The 12,537-nt window shown below is 46.9% G+C and overlaps 1 protein-coding gene across 3 annotated transcripts in view; it reads right to left on the reverse strand.

Annotated features, from left to right (window-relative positions):
* traf7 (TNF receptor-associated factor 7) overlaps positions 1 to 11,783 on the reverse strand; it is a 17,194-nt gene extending 5,411 nt beyond the window's left edge. Inside the window, exons 1-17 of one of the 3 annotated variants that reach the window (XM_062531337.1) lie at positions 11,709 to 11,783; positions 9,171 to 9,330; positions 8,779 to 8,836; positions 7,975 to 8,072; positions 6,876 to 6,992; positions 6,471 to 6,563; positions 6,030 to 6,063; positions 5,465 to 5,648; positions 5,131 to 5,265; positions 4,331 to 4,548; positions 3,933 to 4,006; positions 3,720 to 3,768; positions 3,288 to 3,415; positions 2,888 to 2,970; positions 2,697 to 2,736; positions 2,416 to 2,532; positions 1,222 to 1,344 (exon numbers count right to left, since the gene is read on the reverse strand). In XM_062531337.1, the coding sequence (XP_062387321.1) occupies positions 1,222 to 1,344; positions 2,416 to 2,532; positions 2,697 to 2,736; positions 2,888 to 2,970; positions 3,288 to 3,415; positions 3,720 to 3,768; positions 3,933 to 4,006; positions 4,331 to 4,548; positions 5,131 to 5,265; positions 5,465 to 5,648; positions 6,030 to 6,063; positions 6,471 to 6,563; positions 6,876 to 6,992; positions 7,975 to 8,072; positions 8,779 to 8,836; positions 9,171 to 9,293 (1,674 nt within the window). In that variant the 5' untranslated portion in view covers positions 9,294 to 9,330; positions 11,709 to 11,783. Of the gene's footprint in view, positions 1 to 1,221; positions 1,345 to 2,415; positions 2,533 to 2,696; positions 2,737 to 2,887; positions 2,971 to 3,287; positions 3,416 to 3,719; positions 3,769 to 3,932; positions 4,007 to 4,330; positions 4,549 to 5,130; positions 5,266 to 5,464; positions 5,649 to 6,029; positions 6,064 to 6,470; positions 6,564 to 6,875; positions 6,993 to 7,974; positions 8,073 to 8,778; positions 8,837 to 9,170; positions 9,331 to 11,259; positions 11,664 to 11,708 lie in introns of those variants that run through there. The other 2 variants (XM_062531336.1, XM_062531338.1) reach the window with 2 other exon arrangements.
* Positions 11,784 to 12,537: the final 754 nt, after the last annotated feature.

Raw genomic sequence — 12,537 nt, forward strand, 5'->3', positions numbered from 1 at the left:
CATACACATACACACACACACACACATACACACACAAAGACACACACACACACACACACAGACAAAGACACACACACACACACACACACACACACAAAGACAAGGACACACACACACACAGGCCCAGCTATGAGGTCTTATCAGCTGTGCAAGGAGAGACTAAAAATGTCTAAGAGCTGCAGAGCCACAGCTGTAAGCCATCAACTCCGTCTCCATGGCAACAGTGCAGCAGCGCAGCACTCCTCTCCAGTGGAGAGAATGTAGAGAGTTTATGTCCCGCCCCTTAAAGCACACCAAGGAATGTACAAGGGGAAAATGTGAGTGCATGCATGCATGTGGGAGTAAGAATGTGTGTGTATGTATGTGTGTGTGTGTGTGTGTGTAAAGGAGATAATAATAAAACTGTGTGCCTGTCCCTCTCTTGCTCTCTTGTTCTCCTCCCTCTTGTCCTCCCTTTCTCTGTTCAGTTCTGAACAGTGGAATGGAGATGAAAGCCACTTTCTCTCTCTCTCTCTCGCTCACACACACACACACACACACACACACTGGCAAACACACACACAAGGCATACACACACACGCACATTTACATGCAAGCACAAACACACACACAAACACACACACGGGGTGCTGGAGAGGCAGTGGCGTTCTGTCTGCTTCCTGTCTCCGTGTCCCTGGGGCCTTAATTAGACAACTTGAGATGACAAGAGAGGGGGGGGGCCCTCTGTGTCCACCCCTCCCTCAGTCCTCCACGGACGCTCCCTTCCCTTCCCTTCGCTTCATGGCCACCCAGAGAGAACGAGACTCCTCTCATTCCAGGACCCGCCCCCATCCTCATCACAACCCATTACAGTCCCATTTTTTTGGGCTTTTTTTTTTTTTTTTTTATGCCTTTAATTGGACAGGACAGTAGAGAGAATGACAGGAAGCGAGTGGGAGAGAGAGCTGGGGTGGGATCCGGAAAGGACCACGGGGCGGGAATCGAACCCGGGTCGCCGGCGTGCGGTGCAGGTGCCCCAGCCAGTTGCGCCACGGCTGGGGCCTACAGTCCCATTTTAAGAAATCATCCCCAACTATACAAACGGGACACGACAGGAGACATTTGCATTTTATTCTGCAGGTCCCTCTGTAACGGGATCCTTTGATTATGAAGTAATGTGTGCGGTGTGGTGCAGTGAGGAGAGGTGTGGTGCGTTGAGGTGCGTTGAGGTGAGGTTCTGACCTTGATGGTCTGGTAGGATCCGCTGTAGAGGTGGTTCTGGGAGGCCACCAGAGCCCTCACCCAGTGATTCAAGCCTGTCAGCTCCTTCTTCAGCTTCAGCTCCGTCCCCACTATATCCCACACCTAGGAGGTCACGGGGGAGAGAGAGAGGGGGGGGGGGCAGAGAGGGAGAGAGAGAGAGGGGGGGGGCAGAGGGAGAGAGAGGGAGAGAGAGAGAGAGAGAGATACACTTTCAGAGTTCTATCCCCACTATATCGCCCACCTGTAATGTCCCTCAATATCTGAATGTCATTGAAAGTGTGTCAGTGTGTGTGGAGGGACACTTTCAGTTTGAGTCCTGTGACCACATTGCCCCTCACTTGTAACGTCACACACACCCTGATATACAAAACAGTGTACATAAACAGAGAGGAAAACACTTTCAGATTGAGATCAGTGCCTTCAATAGACTACCCCTGTAATGTCACACACACACACACACACACACACACACACACACACTGGGGTGATGTGGGGGTGGAATATGCTTCCAGTGAAGGCCAACAGTGAGATAAGAAAGTGGTGCAACACTGAGTTTGCAGAGAGCAGGAAAGTCCCTCTGAGATGACATCACCGCTGACAGCAGCCCTCCTCCCATTCCACTCGCCATCGCCATGGCGACAAGGAGCACAGCATGTGCTGCGAGGTGGCGCAACATTCAGCAACCGCTAAATTAAATTTCAAACCCCATAGAGAGAGAGAGAGAGAGAGTAAGAGAGAGAAAGAGAGAGTAAGAGAGAGAGAGAAAGAGTAACAGTGTGATTGAGAGAAAGTGAAGGAGAGAGAGAGAGAGAGGCAGAGAAAAGACAAGAGAAAGTGCTACTTCCCCCCCCCATAGCCCATTACAACCATATTTCCTCCATCATCCTACAGCACATTTTGAGCTAGTGTGACTTCATCTAATTAGCTACAGGAACTCAGCTGGCACTAATCTCCAGGTAGACTCCTCCCGCATGCAGAGAACCCGTAAAATGGCTGACTTCTCCTTACCGCAACAATCCCTCATAAAAACACAATCTTCTGGGGTAGCAGACAATGTAATTACTCTGTGGGTTCCAAATCACCGGTGGCCAAACAATGACGACTCGTACGGAGCGGAGCGCTGGTGAACCTGGCCCTAGGAGTAGCGACTAGCGAGCAGGCGCTGTTGCTAACCTTAATGGCCTTGAGGGAGCCACTGAAGAGCATGTTGTGTGAGGAAACCAGCGTGCAGACAGGGTTGTCATGAGCCCGAATGGTGTTTACTTTCTGTAGCGTCTGAATGTCCCAAACCTAACAGAGACAGAGAGAGAGAGAGAGAGAGAGAGAGAGAGAGAGAGAGAGAGAGAGAGAGAGTGAGAACACCAATGAGAGTGATACAGTATAATGGCACATGGCTACTAAAAGGATCGTGTGTGTGTGTGTGTGTGTGTGTGTGTGTGTTCTGCTGCTCTTACAATGATGGTGCAGTCTGCCGAGCCGCTGTAGAGACGGTTCCTGTGTCAGAGAGTGAGAGAGAAAACAAGACGAGCTGAACATGACTCATAGATAGCACCATGGAAAACTGAGGTCTATTGTCCAGCCAAGGATAGGGGTAGTGGGGGGGGGGGAATAACACAGAGAAAGTGTTTATTTGTCTACCACCTACCCCTGAATGCACAACGCCAGTACAATGCCATCGTGGCCTTCAAGAGTCTTCTGGCACTTGTATGTGGTGCAGGTGTCCCAAACCTGACAACAACAACCACAGAAGGAGAGAGGGGGAGAAGGAGAGAGAGAGGGAGGGGGAAGGAGAGAGAGAGGGAGAGAGGGAGAAGGAAAGAGAGAGGGAGAGAGGGAGGAAGGAAGCAGTGAGAATAGTGAGAAACTTGGCTAAAGTCATCAACAGAGACTATTGTATTCTTCCTCTCTATTGTCGTATTATTTTTGCTGTATTTTATCATTCTTCTACTCCTGTCGATTTGCCCGGACAAGCACATTGGTACAACTCACGTTTATATACACAGCTCATGTTTACGTCATACAAATAAACACGACTCGGCGTGTACCTTGATGGTTTTGTCAGAGGAGCCGCTGAAGAGCAGGTCTCCCGTGGAGTAGACACACAGGCACCAGACGGGGCCCTGGTGGCCCACGAACGTTCCCTTACACTTGAAGATCTGCTGAGGGTCATAGGCTGTGGCACAGGGGAGCACAAATAGCATTTGGTTAAATTGACACTCGAGATCTCTTTGTCTCAGACACTGGGCCTCTCTCAACATCCCTCCTCGGTCCTCGATGCTCGGTCCTCCAGACTCGTTTCCACTGATCTATAACTAGCACTGGATAGACTATCCCGTTGTTGCCGCCCCATCATTCTTTATCTAGATCAGTGAGAACGAGGACCGAGGAAGGAAGGAAGGATATGTAAAACACGAATGAGAGGCACCCAATGAGTGGACAATACACACTGGTGAGGTAGAGAGAGGGGTGGTACTTACATCCTAGGATGCCCATGTTCAGCCTGGCATTTATGTGTGACAGTTCGTCCTACGTACGCCAAAAGAGAAAGAGGGGAAAGACATCAGCAGCAGAACCAAAACCAAAACAAGTCCAAAAATGACAGCAAAAAAAACCAAAGCAATTATGAAAACACAGCTGTGAGTCCACAGGTAGAGGTGAGTGGCGGTGTGTGGCGCAGTGCCGGGACTCACGTTGAGCATGGAGGCATCTCTGCGGAACTCCATCAGGTCCTCGCTCAGCTTGCTCTGATTCTCGTCCAGAACATCTGCCAGAAGAGAGTGTGACTCATCAGCATCAAATAAAGAAAAATAAAGCCCTTGGCTCAGTTTGGAAGTGTTCTATTACTCCTCAAGTTTCGGAGCAAAGGTTGAAAACAAATATGTTTGTTTCGATCTTCAACCTGTCACTAAGCCAGTGGACTCTGGTTCTAACTTTCTGAAGCTGGGGTTGTCCACCTCTGGCAAAGAGAAACTACAAACACTTAAGAATTCCGATGGCATAAAGCTAGCGATGAAGAATGCTGATCGCCTCCTCGAGAATAACGATGACGTTAACGTTAGCGATGAAGAATGCCAGTCGGCTCACTCACCAAACTTGAGCTCCAGGTTCTTCTCCAGCTGGTCCAGCTTCTCAGACAGCTTGCCCAGCATGGAGCGCAGGAAGGAGATGTCCTGGTCCTTCTGGGCCAGCGTCACCTGCATCTCGTGGAAGCGGTCGTCCGTCTGCTGCAGGAACTCCTTCAGGCCCTCGAACTTGCACACCTCCAGGTGGGTCTCGTACGTGTCCTGGTTCCCAATGAAGGTGCACCTGGATGGAGATTGGTGGACCACAGAGAAGAGGCCAGTGGTTTAGATATGGGAGCGAAGCCACTATTAATCAACAGCTACGCTGGCCAACTTTTTTAATGACCTGCAATCAATCGCCATCAGACTGCACGCTCAGAGCACCATAAACCCCCCACAGACGCAGCCAGACTAATGAAGTTATAAACCGCTATGAGGAGACAAATGAGGACTCTTGTCAGTTCGTTATTTGTCCAATAAACAGATCTATTCAAAGTTCTATTCCATTCTGATTTCTGCACCGGCTCACAGGCTGAACCAACACCACCGGCCTCTGCAACTGCTACAAATTTACTCAAACATGTTTTATGCTGCTAGCCATACTGGATATCAAATTCATGAATTGGAATCTGATGTGTCAAGGAGCCAAATCAAAGCATGGTGGTGGAACCATGTGTGATTATAAAGCATGTGTTACATGACACGTGTATGGTCCAACAATGATTGGCCCAAAACAAACAAACAACAACGATTGGCACAAAACATTCATTGAAGCAGAGACAACAAAAAAAAGTGTACAGTGCGGTTGCCATGGTAGCACACTTACCCATATTTGGAGTGGGGGCACTTGATGTGCTCACATTCCTTCAGGTGAGCCTCCAGGTTCATGGTGAGCAGCGGCGGGCAGCTGGGGTTGTTAGGGCAACGCACCGGCCGATAGTCGCAGCTGACCTCATGCTCTCTACCGTGGGGCAGAAGAAAAACAAAGCCATCATTCCGCTGATGCACTCACCAGGACATGTTCACTACAACTAACAAACTCCAAAAGCTTCTGAGGTGCAAGATAGGAGGGAGGCAGCATTAGCTGATGCTGCTGGCACACACACACACACACACACACACACTAATCAGCTGAGTCAGGAAGGTTTTAGCACACTCACTTCCTGGTGCTGAGCTTGATGGTGAAGGGACAGCCTAGAGGGTCCACTTCAAAGGCACCGGGCTTGCCAGACGCCGCCGGGCGACATCCATACTTGCAGTGGATGAAGAGCTCGCCGATCTGCTCCGCCACGGCAATGTTGTTCACCACCACCGTCAGCTTGGAGTTGTCCACAGGACACTTCTCTGAAGAGACCAAGAGAGAGAGAGAGAAGAGACAGGAGCAGAGAGACAGAAATAGAGCATGAGAAATTTCAACACTCTGAAGTGACAACATCCACTAACAGCTCAGTTCTAAAAGAGAAGACAGCAGAGGTGGAACCTGTGGCTACTTCTGTTAAAACAGACCCCTGTGCAGAACAGGAAACGTGCATATCCTCTCTGACTAAGCGCTGCGTGCACAGCATGTGGTCATTGAGACCCAATTCACCATTCACTGACCTCACCTGGCCATTGCTACTGCGTATATGCATAACATATGTCATCCAACATGAATGAACGTTAACAACTGACAAATGACAATGACAAAAAAAAAAATGATGTTGTCGCCGATTGCAAATATTGTACCTGAAGTCAAGGCACATCGCCTGCAAAAGGTGTGCTGTAGGTCGAGAAGAGAGGGACGTGGGGTCGTGGAGAATCACATTGGGGTGGCCGCACAGAGACAGAGAGAGAGAGAGAGAGAGAGAGACAAAAAGAGACACACAAGTGTTAGTTAAATGGCAAAGGCAACCTGTCCGAGTTGGCGCTCCTACTGAGCGCTTATTTCCAGTCGTAGTTGCAGCTTCGGACCGGCCGCGGGTAAATGGGTCAATGAGGCGAACACTCCCAGCACAGCACCGACAGGAAATCAATAGATGGCGCCGATCCCAGACGCATGACAAGCGTCGCTTCCACAAGACCACCCCACTCCCCCAGGGAGAGAGAGAGACAACAGAGAGAGAGAGAGAGAGAGAGAGAGAGAGAGAGAAAGAGAAAGAGAGTGCGAACGGCTGACTGTTGACTCACCCCACAGGTGGTGATGACGGGGTCCTTGAAAACGCTACAACACAGCTGGCAGCACAGCTTCACTGAAGGCTGCTCCGCAAACACCTGAGGCTCCTGGAGGAAGGAAGGAAGGAAGGAGAGAGAGAGGGGGACACATGAATTAGAGAAGAGAGGAGGAGAGATGACACAAACACACAGAATGAAAGAGACGAGAGAGTGGAGAACCAAAGGCAGCTCAAAACGCTACGTTGGGAGACCGACAGTAGAATGATGAGAGAGATCGAAAGAAAGAGCAAGAGAAAAAGACAGAGAGGAATATCAAAAGACAAAGACCGACAGAGACAGAGAGAGCAGAGAGAGAAAGAGAGAGAGGACAGAGACAGTGCAGGTCTACACAGGAGTGTGGGCGTCTGGCCAGAGACTCACCGTGTCCTCCTCTTCCTCGTGGAGCGAGAAGGTGGAGCGGAGGGACATGTTGGACTCGGAGTGCAGGGAGCGGACAGAGATGGCCGAGTCGGAGCGCCGCGGCGTGCTGATCGGGGGCTAGAGAGGAGGGGGGGGGGGGTGGTCAGAGCTCAGCATGGGCACTCAAGAACAGCACCAGGGTTGCTCTGTTGTCCAGCTGCACAACAATGCTGCTCTAACACTGCCGCCGTTCATAAAGTCATCAAACGCTGTTTGTGCTCCAGTGCCATCCTCGACAGTGCAAAACTACTTGGGTTTTACTACAGACTATCCAGAATCATTATCTTTCACATGCACAACACATTTCATAGAGCCCTAGTTGAAATACCGGCATATACTGTAGTGCAAAATCAGTCAATGAGCACAATGTCTAATGCATGAACTAAAGTCATCATGTGGTGCGAGAGCTTTGAGTTGGTGCTTACGGTCTTGCTCATGCTAACAACAAGATTTTGTACAATTATTACATTCTTATTAAGTTTATCATTAAGTTATCAAATTAGACTTTGCCAATTAGGGCCCAGAATGTCCATAATTTCACTGTCCAGCACCTTGTAGTTAATCGAGTATGACACTGAAACCTCTAACCATTAATTTGTCTGCAGCATCAGTAATATATCTAAAGTGAGACACAAACTAGGCGGACAGATGCTATTTTGCAGATGGTTTGAGATACGTCCCCAAATAATAAGTCTGTTGGTCCGGTCTCATCTAGCCAGCCAGCTAGCTCCCAGCAGCACTCAGATCAGTGTGCCAGTCAGACAGCAGAGTAGCCTAATGCCTTAGAGGAGCTAGCCAAGTCGAGACTAGCTAGCTGTCAAATCAGAATTGGCCAATCCAAATGCTATTTCACCACAAGCGAGACAAAACAAACTGCCTACACACACTATCCAAAAAACAGATTAAATAAGTAAACATTTTAGATTACTATACAGTTGCAAAACTCTTAAATAATAAAGGTGTATAATTGCAAATAGTATTCTGTAAGGCTAGCACAAGTTCTGTAAGGACAGAGTAGGAATATTGTAGAAGGAAAGAAAAAAAGATGAAAAGGCCTCACGGTGGTTACCATGTCATCGTCATCACGGGGAGAGTACGTCAAAGTGCTGGAGGATGAGGGGGTCCTGCGGTGCTGTTTGTAATTGTTGGACGTCTCCGCTGCAAAATAAGCACAGCACAGATGACAGCATGTTTTAACACCCTCCGCCGAATGGCTTCAGGGTGAGGAACAGGCCGTGTCATCGAGAGAAGCGCTTCCCCCAAAGGTCTACGAGCACACATCCTCTTAAGAGTCAGGTGCAGCCGCCGGCCGTGCCAGACCGGGCCGCGGGCGCTCAGGACAGGATGCGTCTGACCCTGGTCTGGTCCTCCGGGCTCTGAGCTCACCACGCTATCTGCGCTCTGTGCCCTGACCTGGGCGAGAGGGGCAGGCGGGCACTGCGTGGCCAGCACCAGCTGTGCCCTGTTCCTGCTGAGCCTTCTTCGCCCGCTGCCAACGGCACAGACAGAGCACCAAGGCTACTGGGCAGGTTTCTCCTGGTGAGCCACTTCTTCTCTTTCTCGTTAGGTCTCAGTTTCACAACTTTATTGAATTTAAAAGGTGGTGTGGCCAAGGTCTGCTCAAGGTCTGTCCACTATACTACTCTGAATAGGATTTTATTTTCTGTTTATTATAGCTCTGTAAACACTGCAAATAACAGACCACTTCATCTTGAAACTAGTTTCAGTTAAATACACTAAATTGTCTTTGTTAAGTACTGCAGGAAGAATATTCAGACACAATTAATATGAAATCACAGATTCGACTGGTTGAATGAGGGAATTGTTTATGTATAATAACAAGGGGGGGGGGGGGGACACTTACGCTTCGCAACAGGAGCAACGGGTGAAAACGTAGGTCCAAAAGTAGCCTCCATTCTGTTCTGTTGGGCATAAAAACAGAAAAGTTTTCACTGAGTTTCACACAGTCAACAAGGTAAGGTAACTCATTTAGTTTGATTCATTGGGGAGAGGTTCATTGTATCCCCAGAGTGCTGCTTTGTTTTGTCACTCTCTACAATAAAAGCATTCCACTGAGTCATCAACACAGGAAGACACCTTTGCCCACTGCAGTTTACAATTTACTCAAAGCACACACTTTGTCCTCTGAGTAGCTGAACCCATTGCTTTTTTTTTACTGCCACTATAAACACTCAGTAATACCACAACAAGATCAAGAGGGAGGCAGTAATGGCGGGTGCGCTTTGGCCTCCTTACCCCGTTGATGTTGTCGGCGGAGGAAATGTTGGCGTTGGCGTTGGCTATGGTGGCAGCTGCTGTTGCTGCTACTGCAGCGCCTCCAGACAATCGATTGTAGCGCGTCGACTTACTCAAGCTCATAATCCAGAGCGGCCTCGGGAAACTGAGCTTTGGGAGCCTGGAGAATGACCCAAACAGACGGTCAGGAAGACGAGACTCGTAACATCCTGACGTACTGTACCAGCACAGGCCCAGAGAGAAGCACCACAGCTGACTCAGAAGGTGGCACAACACAATGCATGGCAGAGGTGCCCGCTATGTCCTGTGCGTGGACAGCATTTCACTACAGTATATAATCACTCAGGAAAACACTTCACAGGAACCCATTTTCACAGATTCAAGTCAAGAGAGGACTGATTTTTCTTGCCACTTCTTTTACACCAACTGTCTGTGTACATCAGTATTCTATATACATAACAATGCATGTCATATTTATGTATATAAACCGAGGCTCTTCTGTGAAATGTTGTGAGTTCCAATAAGTAAAAAATATTTTTTTAAAAACATCTGCTTATTCATTATTTGTCAGGTTGCAGACTTCCAGGAAGACTCCATATGAGGATGATGGTAATGTCCCCACAGATACTGTATTAAATCTAAATAAACTATGCACGTCTTTGCTTCTTGGAAGGGATCCATAACATTACTTGTCCTCCATGAAGTCAGTAATTAAACTTTCTATGCCAAATAAACTGTCTTGAGTATTTAAGAAATCACAAAGGAATGCTGATATATGACTCTCAAGAGGACCATTGGCTTGACAAACGCCTGCTAAGACAAGAAAACTTCAATTGACTGCATGACCAAAGAGCCCTTTGAGAGATCCTGTACAGAACTTCAGCCATTTTCATTTAGACGATACCTGGTGTTTGCTCTGTTCTTTACGGAGAGATTTCCAAAGTAGTAAGAACTTCAGTGTCCTGAATCATAACCTACTGCTTGTATATGATATCCTACAGATCACTAGTGCTCTGTACGAAACAGCTAACTACACCTACAAACTACTTGAGCATAAAATGTGGTGCAAGATCAAGTAGATGTATAAAACTGAATAATGACACCCTTTCCTAACACAGCCAAACCCACAAAATTCTTACAAAATGGTAACCAAAATGTATATGGAGTCCAATATACCAATTCAATAAACATTTTCACCATGTTCTTAAGCTACTGCATGTAAGTTTCCCTGTAAAAGACTTTTACATTTCCCGAAGGACATTAAACTTGAATGTCGGCATTTGACGACAATGATATCAAAATAAAACCTTCACATCGCAAAAAGCGTTAGATGGCTTCTTTCTGGGGTTGCTCAGGATCTACTAGTCCTTCCAAATGATGTAAACAGAAAGGCATGCGGGTCAGGTCATTTGGGGAGCCGCTTCTTTCAACCAATGAGACTTCAAGAAATGTAATCCTTTTTCTACGTCATTACTTTTGTCCAAATTCCCGTCAGAGACGCTTCAGCAGGGGGCGGAGGACATGGAGGTCTGATGGGACATTTTACCAGCTAAACTATTGTACAATGACAATGACATGCGCAAATCCATCTAACATGTATACATCTCTAATGCGTTTAATACAAGGAGACTGTCAAATGTATATCAACGATCCCTGAAGTTCCAATACAATCAACAACACTAGTTCTACTAAATTTGAACCAATAAAAAGTTGGATCATTAGAACAAGGACTCCTCGGCCAACAAACTAGTAAGCACAACATGCCAGATGACACAAACAGTCAAATAATAATATCAAATAGTGGTATGATACGAAGTGATGAACACACACAATATCTTACTATAATTTCAGACTGAGGCAAGGTTATCTGACACTTCTGTTAGGAGTGTTTAAGTTAAGTTAGTAACGTTAAGTATAGAGAGGGTAAGTAACTTGGTGTAACTTAGCCATGTTCCTGACAAATACCAAGACAAGCTAGCAAGCTAGCAGGCTGACGTTACATGGTCTAGGAAGACTGCTCTATTGGCCATCTGCGAAAATCAACTTCATAGTTGACTACAATATCGTATAAAAAGACAACTTGTATTACCTTTATCTCCGCACGGCTCTTGGTTGATATAAAAGGGATGGCGCAACGAACATGATGAAAAGTCACTATGGCGTGACAGGAATCCTTCCTGAATCACACAATACTACACTATGCGTTTCTAAGCTTGCAAAACGATGACATTCTATGGTACAACAATCATGTTTGATGTCTTTGCTGTCTGTTTTACATTCAAACTATAATTTACAAATCGGCAAGAATGGCACACTGCTAGTTTGTGTTAATGGTAGTTCACGTTGCCAGAAAGCTAACGTTAACGTTACCCTGCTATCGCAAACTAGCTCTCGATAAATTGCACAAACGGTTTAGGGCCCAATTATTGAGCAATCCATTTTGAAACACTTGGCGTAACACAATAACCAATTTTACATTGCAGTAAAAGCATAGCAAATCGAAATATCGGCAACGATCGTGGAGGAAAAAAATCTCACCATTGATGCTACACCACAATCTGCAGATGAAATTCTCATCTTCCTCTCTACCACACTCCTCAAACAACAAACCCGGACTTCTGTGAGTTGTAGTGCGCTATGTCGAGACGCCATATTGGTCAATTGATGAGTCCTTACACTGGACTACAAAGCCCCACAAATCCTTTCGGTGCATTCCTTAAATGTAACCATCATTGGTTAGTTTGACAACATTCCGCCCAATTTGCACACTTTCATTGGTGAATTCCAAGAGCAATCTGTGAACATCACAACATCCTTCTCCACTGTAATTGACCACAGATGTGGCTGCTTCTCTCATCCAAGGAATAACCTTCCTCTATAAGCGGCTGCCATAGGCACGTGTTTGATGGTGTGATCGAATAAACGTGTTGAGAATGTGAGGAGTAGCATAGGCCAGAGCCATATAAATAGGCATAGGCTAGTCGCAGGTTCCTGATCCTGTGAACATTCCCGTCAGATATTTTATAAAAGTAGGTCCTATCACTAAGAATCCTAGGCCTATTTAGTCCATCAAAAGTATGAAAAGAGATTTCTTTATTTAGGATTCAACTGATTTGTACATTTGCAGATGTTAAATGTCATTCACTGGGATGAATCAGCCTAGGCCTATAATTAACAACCCCTGAGGTTTTAGTCTGCACCCAGAACTTTTTATATTGACTGCCAGGTGCCAGGTTCCAGTATGGAAATGACAGCATCGTACAGACACTTTAGCCGGTTGAGGTTTCTAGGACTCCACCATTTTATATGACTGTACATATCCTCACTGTAGTGATGGTTGTGCTCAACAGAAGAGGGTGCTGTTTGG

The sequence above is a fragment of the Sardina pilchardus genome, chromosome 3 (assembly GCF_963854185.1).
Source record: "Sardina pilchardus chromosome 3, fSarPil1.1, whole genome shotgun sequence".
NCBI classification, from domain to species: Eukaryota; Metazoa; Chordata; class Actinopteri; order Clupeiformes; family Clupeidae; genus Sardina; species Sardina pilchardus.